Source organism: Elephas maximus, chromosome 5 (genome assembly GCF_024166365.1).
Source record: "Elephas maximus indicus isolate mEleMax1 chromosome 5, mEleMax1 primary haplotype, whole genome shotgun sequence".
Lineage (NCBI taxonomy): Eukaryota > Metazoa > Chordata > Mammalia > Proboscidea > Elephantidae > Elephas > Elephas maximus.
Genome location: NC_064823.1, coordinates 42134521 through 42161030, shown reverse-complemented (window position 1 = coordinate 42161030; position 26510 = coordinate 42134521). Strand labels below are relative to the sequence as shown.

At 37.6% G+C, this 26510-nt stretch overlaps 1 protein-coding gene across 1 annotated transcript in view; it reads right to left on the bottom strand.

Annotated features, from left to right (window-relative positions):
• The window catches only part of COL25A1 (collagen type XXV alpha 1 chain), a 535067-nt gene that overhangs the window by 243289 nt on the left and 265268 nt on the right, over positions 1–26510 (bottom strand). The window contains exons 3-4 of the mRNA XM_049885528.1: positions 15888–15932; positions 13204–13211 (exon numbers count right to left, since the gene is read on the bottom strand). Of these exons, the coding sequence (XP_049741485.1) occupies positions 13204–13211; positions 15888–15932 (53 nt within the window). The remainder of the gene's footprint in view (positions 1–13203; positions 13212–15887; positions 15933–26510) is intronic.

The following is a 26510-nucleotide window of genomic DNA, read 5'->3' as shown; positions in this document are numbered from 1 at the left end:
TAAATATATGCACATAGGAAACTTCACGTTATAGGAAACATACAACTTCTGTAGTGAGTTTCTTACAAATTATGATATTTGATACAAGGTCATTTTGCTTAGAATGTTCCAACAATCTGAAATTGCCATCAGTTTGTTTATGCTCTTTAAATTCTCTCCTAAACTCTATTAACTAAAGATAAAATAAGGAATTTTTTTCCTCTAAACAGAGAAGCTAATGCCTATAGGAAAAATAACATTCTCCACAGATAAAACCCAGGGGACCTACTTAGGCAGCGAGATAAATCCTCATTTTTCACATGACTTTCAAACCAGTAAACAATAGAAGAATTCCAAAATAGTTTCTTTTCAAGTCCTGCCATGTAATGTGCAAAGTAAGTTTTATGTAATGGCAATGCCAGATCGACTTTCCGGACATGGAGTGTCAATGACTAGAGGCTTAACTTTAATATGCAAAGTAGAGGGCTGGGTGAGGGTGAAGGGGACGTCAGGACAAATAACCCGCACAACTGGAAGTGGAGGTTTAGGTCATTTCCTATCAGAGTGTATATATAGGGCATACTGGCTAATGGTCAGACTACCTGAAAGGAAACCGCAAGCTGATTAGTTCCACTTCAAGGGATGGTTTTTAAAAAACATTTCTTATTCTTTACCATTGATTAGGGTTCTACATGGACGGCTACATATGGTGAAAGATATACATTCAGCCATTACAACAGAAGGGCGATAAATTATCCGGGGTGCCTGCTGAGAACTCTCTAATCCACTCTTTCAATTTTCACTCTCACCTGTGAAAAAGCCTGAAACTGTATGCCAATGGGTTGTTAATAACGGTCTCTGGAAGGGAGCAAGTTGAAATGGTTCCCAAAACTGCAAATCAAGAGACAAACTATGTGTGTCTACTACTGCTGAATGAAATTATATATCAGAATAAGACACCGTGTCGGCAGCACAGGCTAAAGTATGCTTTCATGTGTCCTATAAAATCCATGGGCTCCAGGCAGCACGAAGTTTTACAGCACTTATGTTACTACCCCCAGGAGAATATCCTAACATAGATGTAAGTAACGGAAGCCTCCAAAAGGAAGTTTGCGATGTGAAATTTTAAAATAATTGTTTTTAAATTTGTAGCTTCCAGATTGGGTTTCTACTATGCCTGCCAAACATTCTCTTCCCTTTTTTATGGGCTCGCTACACAAATATGAGCTTAATTTGTTTATTAATAGAAGAAAGTGGTGATTCAGCCACTTTTTAGAGGCACTCTAGCTTTTCTATCTCCTCTACTCCTCTTTCCTCCCAGGGAACTCTGTGAGGTGTGACAGGTCAAAAACAAGGGGGAAAGGAGAGCATGGTGGGGCCGTGATTTGGAAGAGCAAGCGCCTTGTCTCTCAGGTTTGTCTGTAGCCCAGGCTGCCTTCCTGGAACCTTCAGCCTCTGGCCAGCCCCCGCTGACCCTGTTGTCTTTGTCCTCAATCATGATATGGGCTGTAAGCCACAGAAGTACTATAAGTAACCTCCCTTTTCTTTTGCATAGGTTCCGAATACCAGTTTCCCAGCATTGCTTCATCCTCAGATGTGTCAAGTAGGGGAGATCCTTTTGTGGCCTTTAAAACTTTGGTGGGTCCGTATTTACTTGCCATATTTTAGTTGACTTATTCAAAAAATGAAGAGAAAGTTGGCACTTGATCTCTGAGCCTCCCCCCACCCCAGCGAAAACTGAATAACTTCAGTATTTGTGTTGCCCATATATCACTTATAAGTCATGCGGTCATAAATATACTGCGCCCTTCTCTGAGTCCCACATACAGCTAGGTGTAAGACAGAACATTACTATTAGCCTTTTTTTTTTTTTTTTTTTTTGCCTGCTTCACGTGGTTGTGAGCATCAAGTGATCTATGTGAAACGGCTTTTGATCTCCTACTTCCAATTAAATGCATTGCATGATTATTAGCCAAGAATGTGTGTCAAATCAGGGACATATATTTAATTACAGTCAAGTTACTATGCACATGGAATATGAAAGCTGAGTCAAGGAAAGAAATGAAGGAGGAATGAGGAAGGATTAATAGAGGAGGAAGAGAGTGATAAAGGAACAAGTGTGAGGGTGATCTATGCATGTTCAGTAGAGATCTGAAGAACACGTTGAAAAGGTATTTATCTGAAAACATTACTAGGACCCTTTTTATTGGTAAGCCCAGCGGGCACTGTTCAGTCTTTTTCTTATTTGCCATTTTGCGGGATCATCTGCTTGTTTCTATTTCCACTCCGAAAACATGCCAGCGATATAGTGCAGAGATATAAAGCCCCAAGTCTGATGGTTCATTTTATGTGTCGACTTGACTAGGCTATGGTTCCCAGTGGTTTGGCTAAATACTAGACTAACAGTTGTTCCACCAATGTAATCTAATGTAACCCCCTGTCATTGAGTCCATTCTGATTCACGGCAACCCTATAGGACAGAGTAGAACTGCCCCATAGGATTTCCAAGGCTGTAATCTTTATGGAAGCAGAACGCCACGTCTTTCTCTTACGGGGCAGCTGGTGGGTTCCAATTGCTAAACTTCTGGTTAGAAGCTGAGCACTTTAACCACTATGCCACCAGGGCTCCTCAATCTAATGTAATTATCTTTTATGATGTAATCTAATATAATGTAATTGATCGATCAGTTGTAAAGGAGTTCCCTTAGGGTGTGTTCTGCCTTCAGACTATAAATGAATATTTTGGCAGAGCTCACTCTCTCTCTACTATGCACTCCTTCCATTGCTGTTTGACCCAAGAATCTTGGGACACAAGCCTGCAGAAGTCTCTAGGCTGCCTCCTGATGTACAATCGGGTGAGCTAATTCCTTGAACTAGATCTCTCTCCTTCACCCTGTGTGTGTGTGTTTATGTGCATCACTGGTTCTATTTCTCTAGAAGTCCTGACTAAGACACCAAGGAAATGATGCTTGTAGTCACAAGACATTTCACAAAATCTGTAAATGTCTTCACTTAGATACCTTACCAATGACGCAAACTCAGCTGAAACCTTTTTTTCCCCATAAAAGGCTCCTTTTCTTGAACTGTGGGCTCTTGCAGTGAGTGCCCTACTACTACATGCTACTGCAGAATCAGGATTAATGTCTCCCTCTGCTTTGCTTCTCATATCCGTTCTATAAGTCCTATAATTCCTGGCCATTTTCTCAGATGAAGCTCTTCCTAGGCATATCTGCACCCCAGCCCAGGCTTTCTTCATGTCTCCTCCAGATGCTAGTCTGCAAATCACTCTCAGACCAGTAATTTTAAATAGGCTTTCATTTGTTGCTTATCAACCACCCACCGCTTTCCCTATTAAAATTCAGAATTCAAACTGCTCATCTGGCATTCAAAGTTCTCCATGTGGAATCCCAACCAATCCTTCTGGGCAGCCTCTACCACTTCCATCAGGATCCATCCACTCCAGCCACACTGGCCTCTCCAGTGGCTCATTACCACCTCTCAGGCCACCCTCCTCCCTCTTCACTGGCCCAATTACTTCCCATCTTTCAAGTCTCAGCTCAAAATGCAATTTTTCCAGCCGTTCATATTGAACAAATCTTCCTCTTTCTGAAGGAGCGCTGTGGCTGCCTAGCTCATTCATCTGGCACTTACATATAAAATCACTTGTATTATCATTAAATAGTGAATACGAGTGAAGGCTTTTCTTTCCAACCAGATCAAAAGCTATCCGAGACAGGGATTCCATCGTAAAAATAAGTTTTGGAAAGAAAGAAGGGAAGGGGGTAGAAACTAAATGGAAGACCTCCCTCTGTGCTCACAAGCTGTTAGGTGCAACTTGGCACAATGTACATCCTCCGTTCCAAATACTTCTTATTTCAGAATACTTCTTATGTCAAATTGTGGGAATATAATCATGTTTTCAAAAGAGGCATTTAATAAATGAGAACACATAGATTTTCCAATTGTGGTGACTGATTTTGCACCAAGACATATAACCCACTCACCCTGGGTCAGGCAGAGGACAGGTACAGATCCGTCGGGAAACAGTGTTAACTAGTCCACATGGAGATGCTCTCTAAAACATCGCCAAGTCTCTTTTTGTTGGTAAAGGACACTTTTCAGTACTTATCCTATTTGCCCATTTGCAGTATATGACACTTTTATCACTTTCTTCATTTTGAGTGTTTCTCTTTTTGTGTCTCCCATGACATTGGTATGTCCTGGTTCTCCCCCGCACTTCTCTATGCACCCCGTCTCCACTCTTCAGGGCTCCACTTTTTCCACCTATTTCTTAAATGGCAAACTCATGGTGGGAAGAGTTCCATGCTCATTCACCTTCTAACCAAGACACTCTCCCTGACCAGCTTCGCCTGCTTTAATCACTTCAACAATCACCTATGCTTTGCCGATTCTTTACTCTATCTCCAGCTCAGAACTCTCCCCTGAGCAGAATATCAATATAGCACACTGGCTACTGGACGTTTGCACAGGACTGTCCCGAGTGAATCTAAAACTCAACAACTCCAAATCAGACATCAGCACCGTCCCCTCCCCAAATCTGCTCTCCTTCTTTATTTTCTATCCCAGTGGCCTGAGCTATTATTCCCCTGAGAGAAACTTGAGAGTCATCTTTACTTCTCCCTCCTCTTCATTCCTATATCAAGTTGCACATTTATGCCATATCTACCCCGTTAACACCACCTGGATCTGCCCCATTCTCTGCATCACCCCTGCTACCATTCTTCCGGGCCATTTTTATTTCTCACCTGAATAAATACCACCATCATCCTACATCTCTCTTCCCATTTGTCCTCCTCCAAGTAAGAGGGGTCTTCCTCAAACGTTCATCTGACCATGCATTCCTCTGCTTAAATCCTTCAAAGACTCTGCATACCTTCAGGAGAACTACTTCACAATTTCAGCCTACTCCAATATCTTCTCTCATTATTTACTTCCTAATCTCCTTGAACTTTACATTTCAATTGTATTTAATATGCAGTCTCACAAAATGCCATTTGTTCCTGTGCTTCAAAGGCTTTGAAAATGCTACCAGTACCAATATCATTTGCCATCAATTCGATTCCGACCCATGGTGACCCCAGGTATGTCACAATAGAACTGGGCTCCATGCAGTTTTAATGGGTGATTTTCAGAAGTAGATTGCCAGGCATTTCTTCCAAGGTACTAGCCTTCCTGAAAACCATCAAAAACCACTGTAACTTTTCACCGCTACCACTCCTTGACTTATCTTAGATCCAGAAGCATACCTGATCCCCTCCCCACTCAAATCTGGATTATTTACCCATCTACTGTTCTCCCGTTCCATCTAGACATATCTGGAGCATACCTCTCCTCACATAATAGTGCTATATTTTTGTTTTGTTTTCCACTAGAATCTAAGTTCTTGAAGACAGGGTCCATGTCTTATCTGCCATTTTATCCTCATCATATTGCAGAGGGCATGGCATATATTAGGCACTTGATATGAGTTTGATAAATAAGTCAATGAATGAATGGGCACTATATTTTAAATAACTGTATAAATTAATTACTGATAGTCCTCTTGCCTGTCCTCTTACCTATCCTATGATACTATCTTTTACTAATTTCTTTGATGACACAGAAATACTTTTTAATTTAAAAAAATCTGCAGAAATAAAAGATGGAGATGTCTATATGTATCTTTGAAGCTGAAGATATTAGCATGTAGCAAAGAAAGCAAAAGTTTTACTTAACTTTAACCAAGTCTGAAGAAAGCAGGAGCTCTTGTGAAAATAAAAACTACATTTGAGATATTAATTAATAATGGTAAAAACATTTACAGTAACCTGGGAAACATAAGATTACACAACTTGATGCTTTTTAAACTCCACCAAAGCAAGAACTAAAGTTCAGTAAATAACTAAAGGGGGGAAATCTTTTCCCTTGGGACCCAATTCAGATCAAGTAGGTCATTTAGTTAACTTAGGTCAAATGTAGGCTAAGTTCATAATGTCCAAATAACCCTAAATTAAGCAGAAACCACTCTTTGTAGGAGAGGAAATAACAGGAATTTTAAATAAGCTTGTTTGGAAAATTGGGGACATTGACTCTTTCTCTGCAGTTACATACTTCTAAAGATTATTAAATGCTTAGCCATTCATTAGGAAGCCATAATCCACCCTCAAATCACTTATTTGCCATTGTTCAATATATTAGCATTTGAAATGTGTCCAAACTGATTTGTAACAATATATTTTAGGCTTTCCCGGACAAGGCTAGTTAATATTTCACAAAGCCACAGGAGTTGTATAGTTACTTCCCTAATTTGACCCAGAAGATATTAACAGGTCTACACAGGCAGACAGCTCTAGGAATTCGGCTGTGTGACTTAAGTATTTGATCACAAAAAAGCAACACAGAAAGGGCAAATGACACCCATTTGCCAGTAGCGCGGAAGTTAGAAAAAGTATGGCTGTGTCCAATCAGCAACCAACAGCAAAAAAGGCTCGAAAACTGTGTGGTTTCTTTTCAATTTCCTCTTTAGAAATCCTGACTGCCTTGTGCTACCTGGTATTCCTGTTATCATTGTTTTTTTTTTTTAATACAAAAAGAAACAGACTCTTTCAGCTCACTCTTATTTCACCTACCAAGAGAGAGGATCCAGCCTTAAATGCTCACTTTTTTGTTTTAATCATGTTTCCCAGCCATAAGAATGGCAGTTGTTCGTTCTTTAAACCTCATAAAAGTGACTAAACGTGTTAGTGTCATTTTCTTTTTTTAAAGATGCACTACTGAAAATGAGACTTTTGCCTGAAACAGAGCTAGACAACCAGAATTGTCCCTAATCAACGTGTCAAGGAGGTCACCCGGGAGCCAATGCTGCAATAGGTACAAGGTAGTGAAACCACCGAGTGGCATGAGAAACTGCAAGAAAGAGAAGGCATAAGAGCTTCCGTGCTTCTTAAACATTTTCAAAGTGCTTAAAGAATCAAAACACTTCACGAGGTCTTTTTATCTTTAAGCACTTTCAAAATGTTTAAGACTTAAATGCGATGTAACCTGGGAGACCTAGTGCTCAGGGCCTGGAGAAGTACCCTATTCATCTTTTCATCTTACAAAGCAAACCACAACTTTTATGCTGCTCGATTTACAAAAAACAAACAAACAAAAAACACTCTTCTTTTTTTTTTTCTGTTAAAACTTCTAGTAATAATGGTTTTAATGAAGGTTTTCTTCTCTAAGATTTTACAGGAAGATAGAGGTCACGTTATTACCTGGGTGATGTATTTACGTATCTCTCTCTGAGGGTTTCTTGTTCTTTCTATTGCTTAAGAAGTTATTTCCAGATAGAAAGGCAGAGACTGGCTGTTCACCAAATCTGTTTATCTTTCCTTCTGGGCCCATACCTACATTTTTCTATCTCCCTTGCAGTTTAGGTGTGAACATGAGACTTGATTCTTGCCAAAGGAATGCAGTCAGAAATGATATAAACCATTTCCAGTACTGGCCACCATAAAATGCTCCTTGACCCTCCACTCCCTCTCTCTTCCCTTATCTGATGGCTCTATGTCTATGCCCACAGTAACCTGGGGACACACACACTAGAGATGGCAAAGTCTCCATTAGCCTGGGTCTCTACATGAAGCATTGCTATTTCTAGCACAATTTTTATTGTGGTAAACCACTGATATTTTAGAATTTGTCTGTCATACAGCTAAAGTTATTCTAACACAGATGGTATCCAGAAATAGGTCACAGAAAAATAATAATGTCGCAAAGAACATTGTGAATATTTTTGTATACCTCTTTCTTCTTGTTTTTTTTTTTTTTTAGCTAAACATCTTGATTAATCCTAGTTTTCAGGGTTTTTAACCTATCACAGTTGCCACTTCCAGAACTCCAAATTTCTTCTTTAAAAAAAAAAAAAAATTGCCATTAAGTTGATACCGACTCATAGTGACCCTACAGGACAGAGTAGAACTGCCCCATAGAGTTTCCAAGGAGCGCCTGGTGGATTTGAACTGTCAACCTTTCGGTTAGCAGCTGTAGCTCTTAACCACTGCACCACCAGGGTTTCCAATTTCTTCTTAACCTGGCACTAAATCTTTCTAAACAATAGCAGAGGAAGCATTGAAACAAAATGCCATTGAATACAGTACTCTACAGAAATGGGAGCCTGGACCACTCAAATCAGAAGACACAAGAGAGACACTGGAAACCTATTCCATGTAAGAGTTCATAATTACATTCTCTTTTTCTACCTTTTGTTCCTTGAACTATCCTCCTGTGATAGCCTATGTTAATTCCATTGTAAGTCCGTCCCCATACAGCCTTTTAACATAAATTAATTCTCTAGATTTTTTTTTTCCCTTGGTTTGTTAAAATGACTCCATATGAATTTGTCTAGCTTTCCTGGTGTTTTATAGCAGGATATAATTGATTTGCTCCCCCCACCAACAAAAATACCCCCTTATTATGGAAAAAATAGCAGTCACTCCACCTGTAAAAGCACACTCTTTTGAACCCAAATACATATAGAAATATATTAATAATTAAGTAGGGATATAATGAAGAAGGAATTAAGGAAACATTTGCTGAAAGATTCCATGACAATTTTATACCCAGCTTTGTTGACTCAAGAGCCAAACTTGTACCTCTGCATTACTTGCTTCCATGAAACAAGAATTAGATAATTCATAGGTTTATTCTGAGTAACTAGCAATATCAAAGCATACATACAAGATGTAAGACCTACAGATAACTAAGAAAAGCTTAATAGAAATCATATATGATTGAGGGTAGGATAAAATATAAGAAAGGTATTTACAAAGAAGGTAGTAGCACTTAAACCTTGCCTTGCTTAAAAAAACCTAAAAACGTGGATTAAAAACAGGCTTTGCGGACAGATAGACCTGACTTCAAATTCCAGCTCTGCCTCCTGCTTGATGTGAAGCACTGGGCAAATTACTTGACCAGCCCATGCCTCAGTATCCTCTGCTGTAAAATGGATGTAATAAATACCTAGTTAACAGGGATGGTATAAGAATTGGTATGTAAAGTGGCATTTAGTAGATCATTACCATAAAGAGTAATCATCAGCATATCTGGAAAAGATTTACTCTTTGCTTAAAAATCACATTGTTTTTTCAATATAAAATAAAGGTATCCGAGCTTTTCATCTAAAAGTTCTACAGAGATTTCTTTTCCTAATTCATCTACCACATTGGCAGAAATAGCATTGTAAGCTTAACTTGGCTAAGTCTGCTTCATTCATCTGTCAACAAGAGTCTAGGGTTCAAACTGAGTTGACAATTCTTGAAGGTGGATGGGACAGAACAGGCTGTGCAGCAGCATCATGTATCACACCTCAGAGGGTTCTACCCTACCAACAATAACATCATATCTCTGTCAGTCAAGAATAATTATAGGGCTTGATAGACCGATACAAATGAAAAAGCCAGTTAAAATAGGTCTCCTGACTCTCTTCTGGCTACAATTATAGGACTTGCTTGCTTCTGTGACCTGTGAATATTACTGTGGTACTTCCCTTTGAGCCAAAAGAACAGAGTGTGTCCTGTATTAACTAAAAAAAGGTCAAAACTAGGTTCTAAATTGGCTACATTTGAAAATTCTGAAACTATTTTGTACATTTTTTATCAAACTCTTTGCTTCTTACTGGGACACGAATGTCTTTATTTTTTTAAATAGAAGGTACAATTTCGTACCATCTGGATTCCGGTAACACAATGGTCAGGTAAACCATTGTAGCAAATAGCTCTGTTATATCCAAGCTAGGCACTCAAAATGCTCACATGGCGTCCTTTAGAACGGTATTTTAATACATGCTACCTATATGAGAAAGAAAATAGAAAAAAAGATATCTAATAAAAAAAAATAGTCACATAAAAATATAAACACAATTATAAAATTGCTCTATTACATCCTTCTGTAGCTGAGACTCTTAAGGTAGAAATACCCTTTTGTCAAAACTGATAAGGCTGAAAAATAAAGCTGAATGGCTTCCTAAAGGGTAAATTGATATATGGGGTATAATTCAAGCTGTATTTCAAGTTTTAAAGTATAAATTATCTCAATATGCAATATAAAAAAAACTGACAAAAAGAAACACTTAGCCACACACAAAAGCTAGTATAATTTATCCAACTTTTCTGCAAAACGAAAACAACAAACCCATCGCAGTCAAGTCGATTCCAACTCTTAGAGACCCTATAGGACAGAGTAGAACTGCCTGATAGTGTTTCCAAATAGCAGTTGGTGGATTCAAACTGCCAACCTTTTGGTTAGCAACCATAGCTCCTAACCACTGTGCTACCAGGGCAAGCTTTCCAAATCTTTGTCAAATAAGGATGTAAATGTAAAGGTTAAACTTTATCATTAAGCATGGATTTTTTTTTTTTTTTAATCTTTCTTGAGAGCATTACTTCAGGACAGCAATGGAAAAAAAGCAACTGTCAATAACAAGGACATCTGCCATTACCGCTGGGCCAACCAGTCTTTCATCTGTTTGTTTTAATGAGTGCCCTAATGCTGTCTTCTGTACTACCAGAGCACATTTCATAACAAAGTGGAAGTGAACGATTCGAAAAATACACATCAGGATACCAGGATGCACCTTATGATCTTTCAGTACACGTGAAACCACAGCGTCACAGCAGCTCAGGGCTAGAAGGAAGTTCTTGGGATTCACTTGATATAGGCTCTGTGTCAAGGATTCCTCACAAGAAGCAAGATGATTTAACTTCTCAGACTGAATTTGTGCTTTACGTTTGGTTTTAAGGAATGGAAGCAAGGGCAATTGGAGTTAAAATGGCAATATATGCCTTGATATTTGATCCGTATTTTTACTTGTGGAGGTAGCTGGATGATTAAAAAAAAAAAGTAAAATTAGGGAAATAAAATTTTCCTAAAAATAAAACTGTTGAAACAAATTTCAGTTCATGGAAAAGAGGCAGAAGGAAAAAATACACATAAAATTAAAATGATGCTAAAAATAGGAAGGATACAGTCACTAGAAATTAAAATTGTCAATAGTCAGATATTGTCTGTACACAAGACATTGCTGATAAATCTGTCTATTCACGAAAATGCCACTGTTCATTAATTTTTATTCAGGTGTAAGAAACGATAATGGAAATTTGTTACAAGGCTATCTACACTAAAGCAAAATTTGATGGATGGCAGATATTTGTTGCAGATCATATATGGCGGTTTAGACATTAAAGGTTCAAGATTTCATTATAAGGTATTCCACCCAAAAAGGGATCCCAAGATATGGGATCCGAAGTCCTATGGTAAGACTCCAAAGTATTAGTAAAAATACCATAATCGATATATTTTTTCTCTTTTTCACAATCAGCAGTTTTTCATCTAAATAAATGTGAGCAGATTGAATACCTTCAGTTAATACGAAAACTTATGTTAAATTTTATTTCTTGAAAGTGATGTCCTTTGTTAAACACGGCATAACTTCTTCAGGATGCAGTTGGGTGGGGCAGTATTAACACTTGTTTTATAGATTAGCCATTTTACATTTTAGGTCATCCTTTTATTATATATATTTATTTATATCAAGAAATATGACCTATGGACTGCCAAACCTGTGTAACAATGACCCATGTTATGACACTAATTCATCAGGAATAGGAAATAATGTGGGAAGCAGAAAGGACTTCAAATCAGAGATATCTAATTGAATTCTTACTTTTCAAACACCACAGCTATGCAACCTTTGGTAATCAACCTCTCTGAGCTCAGGGTCCTCAAAGAAAACTGGGAACAGTAACATCAGAGGGTGTTGGGAGAACAAAATGAAATGATACGTGTAAAGTGTCTAGGATACTGTCCGCCATATACTAGGGGTTTAGTAAATTAGACTAGTTCTCTTTTCTTTTTCTGTAATAAGAAAAGGAAGAACAATTTCAATCTTTAGGGAGACAATCTGAACTAAGAGATTGGCCCCAAGAAAGCATGAGCTATATGGCTGCCTGAATTTGCTAGGGATCAAAGAGGAAATATTAGAAACCTGACAGTCACTGTGAGGCAGAAATGAGATTTACCTACTTCCTGGCTTGCCTAATACTTACCTCTACAAAAAGGAGCCTTGAATACTCTTTTCTAGCTGTAATCTCTGCAGTTTCCTTTAGGCAGGAGTGGTTTGTTTCTAGTTTTTAAGAAAGAGGCTTAAATATGAAGTCAAAGAGTAAAGGCTCCTAGACCTGGGGCATGCCATCTGCCTAGAATTAAGCAAGAGCTGAAAGTCAGTTACAGAAGGAAAGTCATTTTTAACATGATTTATGTCCCAGCCTCAAATGTGGCAGGAAGACTGCAAAAGATATTTGGAAGCCAATGCTTCCTCTGAATAAAGCAGGTGAGTATATGCTAAGCCCCTCCCCTGGGACCATGCTGGCCTGCTAGGTAAGTTGCCAGTGTGGAGTCTGTGAACCCTGGAGCAACCTGGCTATTTGGGATGAGAAAATGTCTCAAGGCCAATGATCATTGCTACTGTAAATGCACAGTTCATAGTATAAACACTGGGATCAGACAACAGATATTCAGGATATTACTCAAAAACACATCTAGCTCAAAGCTGACAAGATAATCTGTTCCTGTGAGCACAAAGCAGACTGGAATGCTGCAGCTATAACTTACCCAAGGAAAGAAAAAAGAAAGTGAAACTCTCCAAGGGCTCCATCTCTCACTCTTTATGCAGGCAAAGCTCCAGCAGACTTCAAAGGGAGTGTTGCCTAAGGAGGAAGTACTACACCAAGCCCACAGGGGGTATCATTTCCATGATCACATTGCCATCTACATTTGGTAGACTGGCAAATGCAAATATTTCAGACACAAGTTTAAACGGATGAAAAAAGAAGTGTGAAACAGTTTGGAGATTTGCTCACAAAAGAAACCTCAGAATTCCAGGAAAAGCATTTAAAATCACAAGCTTCATAAACCATTCTCCGAGATGCCCCCAAGAGAGTAATTAGTTTATAATTGCATCAAAAACAAAAGTGTTTTTAAAAATTGACACATATCACATTATCACAATAGCGTACTTAAAAAATAAATGCCCAAGCAATGTTCAGCTCTCCCACTTAGTAGCTGTTAAAAGGTTGAAATATTTTTCTAATTGAAATATAGATGATATTTTGATATGTTAACAAAGCTTTAACATACGTGATCCTGATTAATGGAGAAGACCCCAAATGCAGCAAATATACTTACAGGAGGACCTATGGCGGGTGGGAGGGTGAAGAGAGGGAGAAAAGGAGAGAATAATTAGTGAATACGTAACATATTAGGGTGAAATCAGCAGAATCATCAGCCCAATACAAGGACATGGAAGGCATTTGGAATTCAAAGGTTCTTAATCTTTTTTTTTAGATTATGGGCTCCATTGGGACCTCGGAAAAATGCATATTTACACACATGAAAATTTCACATAAAATTTCAAGGACTTTTCAGATGCCATGAGGCTTATCGTATGTTCAGTGAAAACCGTCTAATTTAGATACCTAAAAATTCAGACAAAATGTTAATTAGGGGAATCTTTGGTCATTTATGATAGACTAGTTTTGTTTTTTTTTTTAGTTATAGAGAATTAATATATAACTTCTTGAGATTGTTAAAACAGCAAATCAGAAATGTATCATTATCTGCCTGAGAATATTATCTACTCAATAATATTATCAATATATTAAATATATCTATTATTTATTTATATATATATATATTTTAAAGACTTAAGCCCTAAAGTTTATATGGGTTTCTTTAAAACTATATATTCTCATCAAAATGCAGGCAAAGCCTAAGAAGATTTCAATTTTCCGTACACCATATGTTCAATTGTAAACATGAATTCTTGGCAGCCATGTAGTTGAGCATGGACTTAAATTTTGTATAAAACTTCACATACACAAAATATTCCTACTTTTTTTTTTTATCAATCCCTTTTGTTTCTTTTGACATAAAGATCAATTCCGTGAGTACCAGACTGTACTAGTGTTTCATCATTTCTTTTTCCTCACAACAAATTTATAGGCATCCCTTATTATAAATATATATATTATATATATTTGCTACATTTCATGAAGTGATACCTATACATGTTTCCAATTACTTAGATTTAATGAGTTTTAAACATTTAACTTTTGAGAATACTATTAAAGGAATGAAGTCTCTATACTGTCCAAAATGAAGAATTTTCATAAACCCTTTCATTTTGACATCTTTTTCAAAAGAAAATAGGAAAAGGGGCAAAGAACATCAATTCTGCTGTCTGCTATTCATGAATTAGGTGGGCGCGTCTACCATTTCAACACTTAGAAAATGATTGTTTTTAATACTGATACTCTTAGAAAATACAGGAAAAGAACACCTCTCAGCACTCTAGAATCAAACTTTTCTCTTAGTTGTTGTTTAAAAAAAAAAATATCCACAGCCACTGACATCCAGTCAATATCGACTCATAGTGACAGAGCAGAACTACCCCATAGAGTTTCCAAGGAGTGCCTGATGGCTTACAACCGCTGACTTTTTGGTTAGCAGCTGTGTCTCTTAACCACTATGCCTCTAGCGTTTCCAATGGAGCCCCGGTAGCACAGTGGTTAAGTGCTTGGCTGCTAACTGGAAGGCTGGCAGTCCAAATCCACCAGCAGCTCTTCAAGAGAAAACTGTGGCAGTCTGCTTCCACAAAAATTACAGTCTCAGAAACCCTATGGAGCAGTTAGTTCTACTCTGTCCTGTAGGGCTGCTATGAGTCAGAATCAATTGGAAGACAATGAGTTATTGTTGTTAGGTGCCACCAAGTGAATTTCAACTCAGAGTGGCCCCATGTGACACAGTAGAACTGCCCCATAGAGTTTTCTTGCCTGCAATCTTTACAGAAGCAGATCACCAGGTCTTTCTCTCATGGGGCAGCTTGGTGGGTTCGAACTGCCAACTCTTCAGTTAGCAGCCAAGTATTTAACCATTGTGCCACCAGAGTTTCTTCCTCTCTTAGTTACCTTCCTCTTATCTTGCAAGGAAGGATAGATGGCCTGAAAAGACTTAACGTAGTCATTTACTTTTTTAGAATCTTGGACTTTATAAAACAAAACAATAGGTGAACTCACTTGTTTGGGTATCTTTGTTCCAAAAAAAAAATTCTTTTATTTTACTTTTTGCTTCACTTTGCATATAGGGGCTTGGCCTGAAAGCAAAACCTCCCTGAAATGGGAGTCAGGACAATTAGTTTGGTTTCAAGTTCTGCTCACAAAAAAGTTGTGTGGCCTTGACTGAATCACTTGACTGCTCTGGGCCTCCATTTGATTCTTAGCTACAAAATGAAAACAGTGCATTGATGGCTAAGGCTCCTGTCATCATTAAAATTTTGTGGTTATACACGGGGAATAAAAATTCCTCAATTATGAAAAGAATGAGAGGAAAAGCACGACAAAATTGTGCCGTTTGGATAAAATAACGATATAGTTTTCCAAGACATGTGCCCCAGTGTCCCAAGGCAGATGTTCTGGCAAAGAACCTACAGATGTTTACTGATCACCTATGAAGATGGAAGCACGGGTGCTGCCGCCACACTGTGCGCAGCTAAGGAACCCTCCACTGTGCATAAGAAGGACAGACTTGACTTGACACAGTAAATAAATCAAAACTGGGTGCCAATAATTATAAAACTTTAACAATATTTTGTAAATTTTTGTTTCCTATAGTTTGCTGGAAATAGAAAGATTAAAAAAAAAAAAATTCTGAGTCTAGCAGAGAAGATTTAAACACACAGGTCCGTATGCATACACACACATACACAGGTGCACGAGATCTCCACAATACAGTACAAGAATTAATTAAGAGGAACAGATGCGGGAACCTAACTAGAACATGAATGACATGGAGCAGCTGAGAGAGAGACTTACCAGATTCTCCTCTTCGGCCCCTCTTACCTCGTCTCCCTGGAGGGCCTGAAATAGAAAGAATAATTTTTTGAGTGTGGCTTACTTTTTTTTTTTTTTTCTGGTTCCAAAATCGCTAGTAAATAATCTGTATATATTTTATCACTGTTTTTAATTACCAAATTTGAGAAAGGAACCAAATATTTGAAAGGGTCAGCCCTGTCTGTGATATTTCGGTATAACTCTTAAGCTTCATTTAATTATAAAAGCTGCTCTGGATGTACAGTCAGCTAGCGTTGCTGATAAACACTGAATATTTGGAATTTTTGTTCATTTTGCTTGGATATCATCAATAAAGAAAAGTTTTGCTAAGCAAGTTAGTGGTATTGAGATTTCAAGTTTCTTAGGAAAAAGTATTTCCTGAAAGATCTAGCATATTAATAATTAATAATAGTAAATACAAATAACTATAGATTCTCTTCAGTCAGGTCCACTATGTTCTCCTGAAAGTATTTCATTAACATGTACATATTAGTAATGGAAGTCATGCTTCTAAATATTTCTATTTTGTTAAATATAAATTTTAATACACTGGAATTTCTCTAGTTAAGAACCACCTGAATTTAAATTACAACCCTTTTAACTGGAAACTGTTTAGACAGTAACCATGGGTCCCATTTTTTATAGGGGCCACGAGTCAGAATCAACTTGAGGGTAACTAACAGTAACAACAAAGCTAATTACTGCCATTTAATAAATATTTAGCCTTTAAAATTATCTCATTTAAAAAGCGGAGGAAAAAAAAATTTTTTTTAGTGAGTTGCCTGTAAAGACCACCAAGCCAGTATTTATCAGACTTAGCACAAAATTCTAGACACTCAAGATTTTCAAGTCATTATTCTCAATTATATAATTTTTATCCTCATTTCCTTGAGTAGGAATAGTTCCCACTGAATTATGGTTGAGGAAAATAGAAGAGAATAATTAGCCCACAACGAGAAATGCGGTCTTTTAATATTTACTGGGAGAAGAAAAAAAAACGGAGAAGAAGGCCAAGGAAAATAGAGAACTGCCTGGTTTTTAAGAATGGGCTGTGAAGTAGGACTGATGACTTCCAAACCCTAGAAAGTTCAAGACTCAGGCAGCACAGGCTTTAGCATCCAGCAGACTCTCAATGTGATATTGAGCTACTGGCTTCCACATGGAAATACTATCAACAGAAACAAAAACATCAGTGGGCCAGTTAGTTTCCCCTCAAACCCTTACACAGAATAAGTATGGCCATCTGTCTTCTGTAAGAGGTTAAAAAACATTCATGCAATAAAATCAATTGAAAATATTTTAGGAAGCAGTTTTTGTAGCCGACTCCAAAACTGCCACTAGAAATTTCAGATTTCTTTCCTGATTCTGTAATAAAGGGAGATTTTCATCATATTCAAAGCATTCTTGGCCAGATTGGGAGCAAAAGAAGACTCATATAAACAATAATAGGTAAATAAAGCCCTTCAGGATTCAAAATAAACTCAGTGGGATCCTAATACCTATTGCTGTCAAGTCAATTCCAACTCCTACTGACCCTATAGGTCAGAGTAGAACTACCCTAGAGAGTTTCAAGGCTGTAGTCTTTACAGAAACGGACTGCCATATCTTTCTCCCACAGAGTGGCTAGTGGGTTTGAACTGGCGTCCTTTTGGTTAGCAGCTCAGAGCTCAACCACTGTACCACCCAGGCTCCTTGGGACCCTAATAGGTATCAAAAACATATACACACACTCGAATGATGTGAGTTCATGCACATACACGCACATACCTACTGACATATTCTGATACACACAATGTCTTTAAGATTAGGAACCAGATTTTTTTTCTATTACAAAAATCATTTAAACTAAAAAGTATTGAGTAACTACTATATCCTGATCATGCCTGTGATCCTCAAAGTAGGGGTCATAGAATGTGTATAAGATGTATACCTGACCTCAAAGGGCAAAGAAATTGGCAAAATTAAAATAACACATGAGAAAAAAAAAAATTATTAGCATGTTGTCAAGATGGCACAATAAGTTTATGCTCTGGTGTGTTCTTTTTGCTCCAAACACATAGTTAACTATAAAAAGAGAAAAACTTTTTATAAGTATTTGGATTCAAAAAAAAAGAGAGAGATGAACATCTCCACAGACCAGAAATGCAAAGTGGAGAACAGGGATAAACCCATGACCTGCTGGCATCTAGTTCGCGAAGTAGAAATGGGCCAGGAGTTCTATGCCTGAATGATAAAGACTCAAAAGTTCTCTAACCTGAGTCAGACTCACTTCTTAAAGCCTGGAGCTGGTAAGTGCTAAAGTGAAGCTGGGGCGGGGGCGGGGGGAACCTGTTGTTGACTATCACCTAGGCTCGTGGCTTAAAGACTGAAGCACACAGATACAATCTCTGAATCAGAAAATGAAGTAAGCTCCTGGTGACTCTACGATACCCTCAACAAAATCTGGGACAGGAGTCCTGAAACGTCATTTTAAGACCACTCTTGACTAGGTGGCTAGGAGGTCAGGTAAACACAAATATAAAATGGCTTGATAAGAAATGACGAGCACAGAGAAAAGACAGAGAGAGAGGGACCACCAAAAACATTCCTCCTACTCATAGTGTGTATACAAACCAAAATTCCAAAACATGTGAAGAAATCTAAGAAAAGCAGCAAATAACAGCAATGATACAATCAGGAATTCTTTCCAGGTTAATTATCTTAAGAAACTATCTGACAATGACCAATATGTCAGTTATGCTCTAAGAGATAAATAAAGAAGTAACTTCTATTAAAGAGGTGGGTTTTTTTTTTTTAAAAAAAAAAAAACAGAGAAAAGAACAAGTTGTATTTAAAAGGAAAATTCTTTAGAAATCCTGAAAATGGAAAATTTACCCATTGAAATTAAAATAAATAAACCGATTAAATGCTAACCTGGATATCCTTCATGAGAGGATTAATGAACTGGAAGATACAGAATGCAGCTCAGATACACACACACACACATATTTAGAGATACAGAGAGTTATTATTTCTTTTACCAACTCAAGAATCCAAAAGAAGAGAATGGAAGAATGGTAGAGATGCTATTATTGAAGAGACATAGATGAGACTTTCCCAGAATTGAACACAGGAGCCCTTAGACTGAGCTTAGGACCTAAACTGAACTTGAATTCCAAGTGGCGAGTAAAAATAATTCACATTTAAACCCACGTAAGAAGTAACTTTTTTTTTTTAAGAAGTAACTTACGAATATTGAAAGGAAAAAGAAAACATTAAAAACTACCAGAGGGAAAATTATAATGGAAGGTACTTTGACTGACTGCTATCTCACCTACAACAAAGATGCCAGAAAGGCCCAGTCCTGATTTTTATGACATGTAATGTTGTTGTTGGGTACAGTCAAATTGATTCCAACTCATAACAACCCCATGTGACAGAGCAGAACTGCCTGATAGGGTTTTCTTGGTTGTAATCTTTATGGAAGCAGATCACCAGGTCTTTCTCCCATGGAGCTGCTGGGTGTGTTTGAACTGCCAACCTTTCAGATAGCAGCCAAGCACTTAACAGTTGTGCCACCAGGGTTCTTTATGACATGTCATAAAAAAAAAAAAAAAGTCATACAAGCCTCTAATTACTGATTATTGGAAATTAGTTGATTTGTCATTTTCCTCCTGAAGAATGTTCCTTTTAAATTGTAGAATTTGTTAAGTAAAAACAACAAATTGCCCAAAAGTTTAAAAATAATTAGAAATAAACTTTTAAAAAATATTTAAAGATGTCAGATTATGAAGAACTGAACAAAGAAATGATATCTTTTGAGAAAACGAAGAAACAAGAATCTTTCTGAGCATGTCTGCCTTAAATATTCAATCAGAAGTCTTCAAGAAATGAATCAAATGCTGTGGAAAATTTGCTTTTTATATATTAAAGAAGAACAGAATGTAAGGAAACTAAAAAGACATTTGGCATGGTAGAGATGTATTGAATATGACAAGGTTTTACAAAGAAACTCATAGTATTTAAAAGAGAAAAATGAAGCTACGCTAAGTGCTAAGAAGACGGGAATCTAAACTATACTGGATTTACAAGAAAAATACTAGATTTAAGAAGTGTATACTTTCATGCTATAATTACTTGCAGAAACAGAAGACTGGAGTGAGTAATATACTGAGTTTAGTGAACTAATAATTTATACAAAGCTCTCAGAAAGACATAGATAACATCTTGCTTACAAAGAGAATAAAACTGGAGTTTTGAATAAGTCTATTGTGCAGATGAGACAATATAATCTTGCTTCTGAAATTAAGAGCAAAGCTTAATAAAAACTGTAATAGATGGGATGATTTTGGCCTTGGACAGCTGGCAGATCACCAGAGTGAGACAATGAAAAATCAGGAAGGAAAAATGATAGATGTTTCCCAGACAAAACCAATGCTAACAATAGTTGAAAAAGATAGTGACCACATCCATTCCACACTGAGTGATGAAGTGTCAGCCAGGCATGAGCTGTAAGAACAAATATAGAAACAGAACATGAATCTTATTCACTGAATTTGACCAAAGCCTTGTAGCAGTAATTCTCATTGAATTCTATCAACAGAAAGATATGACTCTGCAAAAGACACTAGTGCAAGAAGAGTATGAATGGGAAGAGAAAAAGCAGAAGCTAGCAACAACTGAGGAAGCCCTGGTGGCGGAGTGGTTAAGTGCTACGGCTGCTAACCAAAAGGTCGGCAGCTTGAATCCACCAGGCACTCCTTGGAAACTCTACGGGGCAGTTCTAACTCTGTCCTATAGGGTTGCTATGAGTCGGAATCAATTCGACGACAGTGGGTTTGGTTTGGTTTTTGGTAGCAACAACTGAAGAAGTAAAAACTGACAAGCAGAGAATTCATAAGATGAAGAATGAATTACAGAAAACAGAGTCTATAAAACCAGATTGCTCCTCATGACGAGAAAATTCGTAACAACTGCTACTGCTCACGGTTCCTTGAAAGAAGATGAAAACTGTCAGCCTGAGATAGAAATTAGTACAAACTAACCATAATGGTAATGCTTCAAAGACCAGTAACTACAAACACAACTGCAGACAGGCCCAGGCCATCAAATCTCATCACAGCACGGTCTTGTAAGCCAAGCTGGCTTTTTTCGGAGTTCCTGGTAGCACAAACTGTTGAGCAGTTCAAATCCATCCAGGCTCCTTGAAAGGAAGGCCTAGTGATCTGCTTCCAAAAGATCATAGCCATGAAAACCCTGTGGAGGGCAGGCCATCAAATCTTGTCACAACTAGGTCTCTTAAGCCAAGTTGGCTCTTCAGGACTAGCACTAATACTGTTGGAGCATTCTGTTTTGCACTAATGATGTACTCACCTGTGATAAGACTCTTCTCTGAGATTAAATATGTACCTAGAAGCAAACATATGCTTATATATGGGCCTATATTGGTTATTGAGGGTTATTACAGGTATCTGGAATAATGCTTAGCCTCTGTTCCGACCCTGGAGTGGCTTCACTGAAGAAGCCCTTTCTAGTCTATGGTGATGGATAACCTGGTAAATGCTGATGCCAAGGATACTCAGTCATTCTCAGAAATTCCCAGTATGGTCTCACGTTTAGGAGGACTTCTCTTATCACCTATTCAATTTGAACCTTCTCTGGTTTCTGGTGGGTCTTCCTTTCCAGATATAAGACTATATTATCTGCACTTTCACCTAGAACAAGATGTCTCTTATACCTCTCTTAAAAGTGGAAAATGCAGAAATATGTGTTTGGCTTCATTTTAATTAATGCAGTTCATGTAATTGGTAAATTATTTGAAAGGTCAAGTAATACTATATTGTTTTTCAAAGTAAAAAGAATAAAGTTAGCTACCAAAACGTGACAATATATAATCAAATTAAATATACAGTATTGATTATAAAGTTATAACAGTCACAAAAGAAGATCAGTGAATACTGAAGTGTTACATAAAGCTTGGTAGAGGACATGAAACTTGGGCAGAGTTGGGTTTAGATGAGAGTGGCAAAGAGTGGACTTTCCATAGAGAGCAAATAAATCAAAGAGGGGACAATATACAAAACTAGAAACGGACATGGTGGCTTTACATGGCACAGAGAAGACTCACCTAGCAGAAGTAGCAGGCATACATTTTGGAAGATTTGAAAATATAGAGGGAAAGGTAAAACAGACTCAGATTATTTGCAGCTTTGAAAGGTAAGCAAAAGTTTAGCCATTATATGAGAGATAACAGGATGTCAAGGAAAGTTTTTGAGCAGAGGCATAGTATAAAGTAGGTATTTAAGGAAAGTGAGCCTGACCATGATTTGAAAGGTGGACTAAAAGGAAAGAATAAAAGAGAAGAAGGAGCCAGACAGGAATAGTTGCAATAACAAAAAAGTAAGGCAATCAAATCTTGCAGTGAGTTAATGATAATGGGAATGGAGAAAGGGGAAGAAGCCAGAAGAAGCTGGCCAGCTGTGAAGATACACAAGAACCCGGAATGAGTAAAAAGATGCTATGTCTCAAACCTTGGGGGCTAGCAGCAGTACGATGGTGCTCCTCCCAAAGCAGTTCTGAGAAAGCTGAATTACAGAAGACAGCAGGGCCTCCAACTGTCATTAACACATACCTTCCCTTCACATGCAGTGGGGTATGAGCTACATGCCTTTCTCGGTCAAGACTCAAACTTTCTGACAAACTCTGAGCAATGAAGAGAAACCCAGGAGCTGATCGTAGCAGCACATAAGCAGAAAATATCTCATAAGCCTTGAAACTGGCTGCCATCAACTTAATCCAACCACAAGTCCTCTCCTGAGCAGAATTGTTTAAAAAAATACAGAATGTATGACTCTCAAATTCATCTATTTCCTTCGAAACATTGTTCCGTATTTGTCTGTTTTAAAGAACTTTCTCAATTCAGAAGGCTGTCCTGACCCTACACATTCTAGTACACTTGGCTGAATCCTTATGTTGTTTCAGTTGCTTATGAGATGACTCTTTGTAAGTATCTTAAACCCAACGTGTCCAAAACTGAGCATTTCATCTGCCCGCCCAAACACGATCCTTCTCACTGTTCTCTCCCTGCTTGTGACTCACCATCCTTCTATCTCCTCCAGTCAAATGCCTGGAAAAATTCAACGATAGCCATGCTGTCTCCCTTATCTGGCTTATCGGATGAATTCTCAAAACCTGTCAATTCTACCCCTATTACTTGAATCTGTTTTTTCTTTTAGTACTTCAAAGTTGGGCTTAAATATAATCTCTCTGGGAACTCTGAGAAGTGATTTTCAAAAGGATTTTATTTGTATTTTATAACCCAATTAAAAAATGGGCAAAAGATATGAATAGACGCTTCACTAAAGAAGACATTCAGGTGGCTAACAGATATATGAGGAAATGTTCATGATCATTAGCCATTAGGGAAATGCAGATCAAAACTACAATGAGATTTTATCTCACTCCAACAAGGCTGGCATTAATCCAAAAAACACAAAATAATAAATGTTGGAGGGGCTGTGGAGAGACTGGAACATTTATACACTGCTGGTGGGAATGTCAAATGGTACAACCACTTTGGAAATTGATTTGGCGCTCCTTTAAAAAGCTAGAAATAGAACTACCATACAATCCAGCAATCCCACTCCCTCGAATATATCCTAGAGAAATAAGAGCCTTTACATGAACAGATATATGCACACCCATGTTTATTGCAGCACTGTTTACAATAGCAAAAAGATGGAAGCAACCAAGGTGCCCATCAACAGATGAGTGGATAAATAAACTATGGTATATTCACACAATGGAATACTACACGTCGATAAAGAACAGTGAGGAATCTGTGAAACATTTCATAACATGGAGGAACCTGGAAGGCATTATGCTGAGTGAAATCAGTCAGTTGCAACAGGACAAATATTGTATAAGAACACTATTAGCAGAACTTGAGAAATAGTTTAAACTGAGAAGAAACATTCTTTTGTGGTTATGAGGGGGGCGGTGGGAGAGGGGCATTCACTAATTAGATAGTCAGTAAGAACTACTTTAGGTGAAGGGAAAGACAGCACGCAATACAGGGAAGGTCAGCACAACTGGACTAAACCAAAAGCAAAGAAGATTCCTGAATAAACTGAATGCTTCAAAGTAGAACTGTGCTCTATAGAGTTTTCGGTGGCTGATTTTTCAGAAGTAGATCACCAGGCCTTTTTTCCAAGGCCCCTCTGGGTAGACTGGAACCTCCATCCTTTCAATTAGTAGCCAAGCATGTTAGCTCTCTGCACCACCCAGGGACTCTGCTTTATGGACAGCTGGTATCATATGTAGATAGAAATCAAAGGACACACTATGTGTCCTGGGTCAGTGTGTTTAGGTGTGTTGTCATAAAAACCTGAGAACAGAGTGAAATACAGCCTTCTGGTAGAAGAGTGAGGCATATCCTTGAACTTGGGTCATTAAAGAACTAATTCTTGAATTAATTTCCATAAAGAAGGTAATGTGTCTTTATCAAGACACACACTAGGTGCTCAATAAATATTAGCTCACCATTCTGCTTTATTTATATTTTCTTTTTGAATTTAAAAACCAATAATAATACATTTAGATGTTTGCTCAGAAACCAAATATGTATGTGAATAACATTGCTAGTGATCAACCTTTAATTACAATATTTAAAGAGGCAATTTAGTATAACGAAAAGCACATGGATGCAAAGTTAAATAACGTATAGATTTTCACTAGTGTGTGAATTAGGGCAACTTCCAATTAACTTCTGTTTTTAAGCTGCTAAAATATCAGGATTAATAATACTAATAATGCCAAACTGATATGATTATGGTGAAAATAAAACTATTAAATGCCACGTACATATGTTAATTGACTGTTTCTTTCATTTTTCATTAATATATTGAAGCTTATAAACCATTCCCATGCTATGTTACTGTGATATTCTTCAATAAATATTGTAAGACTTCTAAAAAAAAGTGAAGCTACAACTTCTTGGTCATAAATTTCATCTTCAGAGGTATAGGGATTCTTTAAGGACATCAGAGAAAATATCATAAAATACCTCAAACAATAGCAACTGTTCCAAAAAACAAACACTCTTATTCAGAATTCTGGAGGCAAGAGAAATGGAGATGTTAATGAAAAGGAGGGAGCAGAGGAGACTGAACACGCGGTTAGGGAGGGAAACTGAGTGAGCAGCTGCTGGAAGATGGAGAAGCCCTTCTGGGCAGACACATGCTGAGGTCGGGAGGTCTGGAAGAGACTTGTGTGCAAACTGAGGACACCCTCCAGCCCAGCGGATCCCAGGAAAAGGTCTCCACCAGCCACAGATGCCTCTTGAGGGAGAAACCTGCTTGGGCACAGAGGACATGGAGGATCATCTTTCTGAACCATCCTGTCCCATCCTCCAGCTACTTTCAGAACACTAAACCAGGTTTACCTTCAGACCTTCTGGATTAACGTTACAAGTAGGCACAGATTAATTTCAGAGCCTTCCTCAAAGTCCTCCCACCTGCTTGCTTGCTTAATGCCTGAAATTCTTTCAACATGGACCAAAGCCTTTCATTCCACAATTAGAAGTAAAAGGCTTACACGGCAAATGTCTAGTAGAAGTAGAATAGTCACTAAAATCTATTCTCTCCATACTCATAAAATTATAATACAACATACCCTGAAGATCCTACAACCCAAAGGTTTTCATACTGTGCTTCATATCCGGACTACGGTAGCTCTAGTTTATTGTAATGGATTGCAACCATTTGAAGTATTAGCTTACCAGCTAAAACAAGTTTACAAATCAATGAGTCTCATTTCCCCAAAAGTAAAACTGAGGCCCAGAGAGATGAACAAACTGCCCAAGGTCACAGAGTAAATACCAACTTCCTGATTCCAAACTGAGTGTGCTCTTTGACTCACCACGCTCCCTCTCGTTATTAAACTTATCCTGCACATAAGAAGACAGTGAACACAACCAACACAAACTTTCAAACTTTTTTTCAATGGCCTGCCTCACATTTTTATAATGTGGCCGCTTAGGCAGATATGTTATTATTATTTGTTACAGACTTCCAATAGACTATAAGCTCTTGAGAACAGGGTTTCTCTTGTTCATCCTTGTATTCCCACCAACTTGCATAGGGCTTATCACACGATGAACCTTCAAAGGGATACTGCCTGTGGGCCATTTGATGCATGCCAACACTGTTTTATATCAAGTTAATGTTTAAAAGAAATAACATTTTTTTTATTTAGGAGATCAATTGCTCAAGATTTTGTTAATCAGCATGTACTTTACTATACCTAACACAGGCTTATTTGCTTTAAATATCTTATACGTGTGTTTTTGTCTCAAATGTCTTCAAATTTCTAATCTCAGTGGAACGTTAGTTTATAAAAGAGTTCATCATAATAAATAATAACTTTAAGTTTATAATAGCCAAGTTCTATAGTTTTCACTACAGAGTATTTTTCAGATAAACAGTATTTATTTTAAAGGCAATGAGCGGAATTGAAAAGGTTAGAAAAGTATTTCTCTGTTTTTTTCTAAACCAAAAAGTTAAAACACAAGAGACATACTAAAAAATGTTTCAGTGGCTCTATTCTTACACATTATTAGAGTAATAT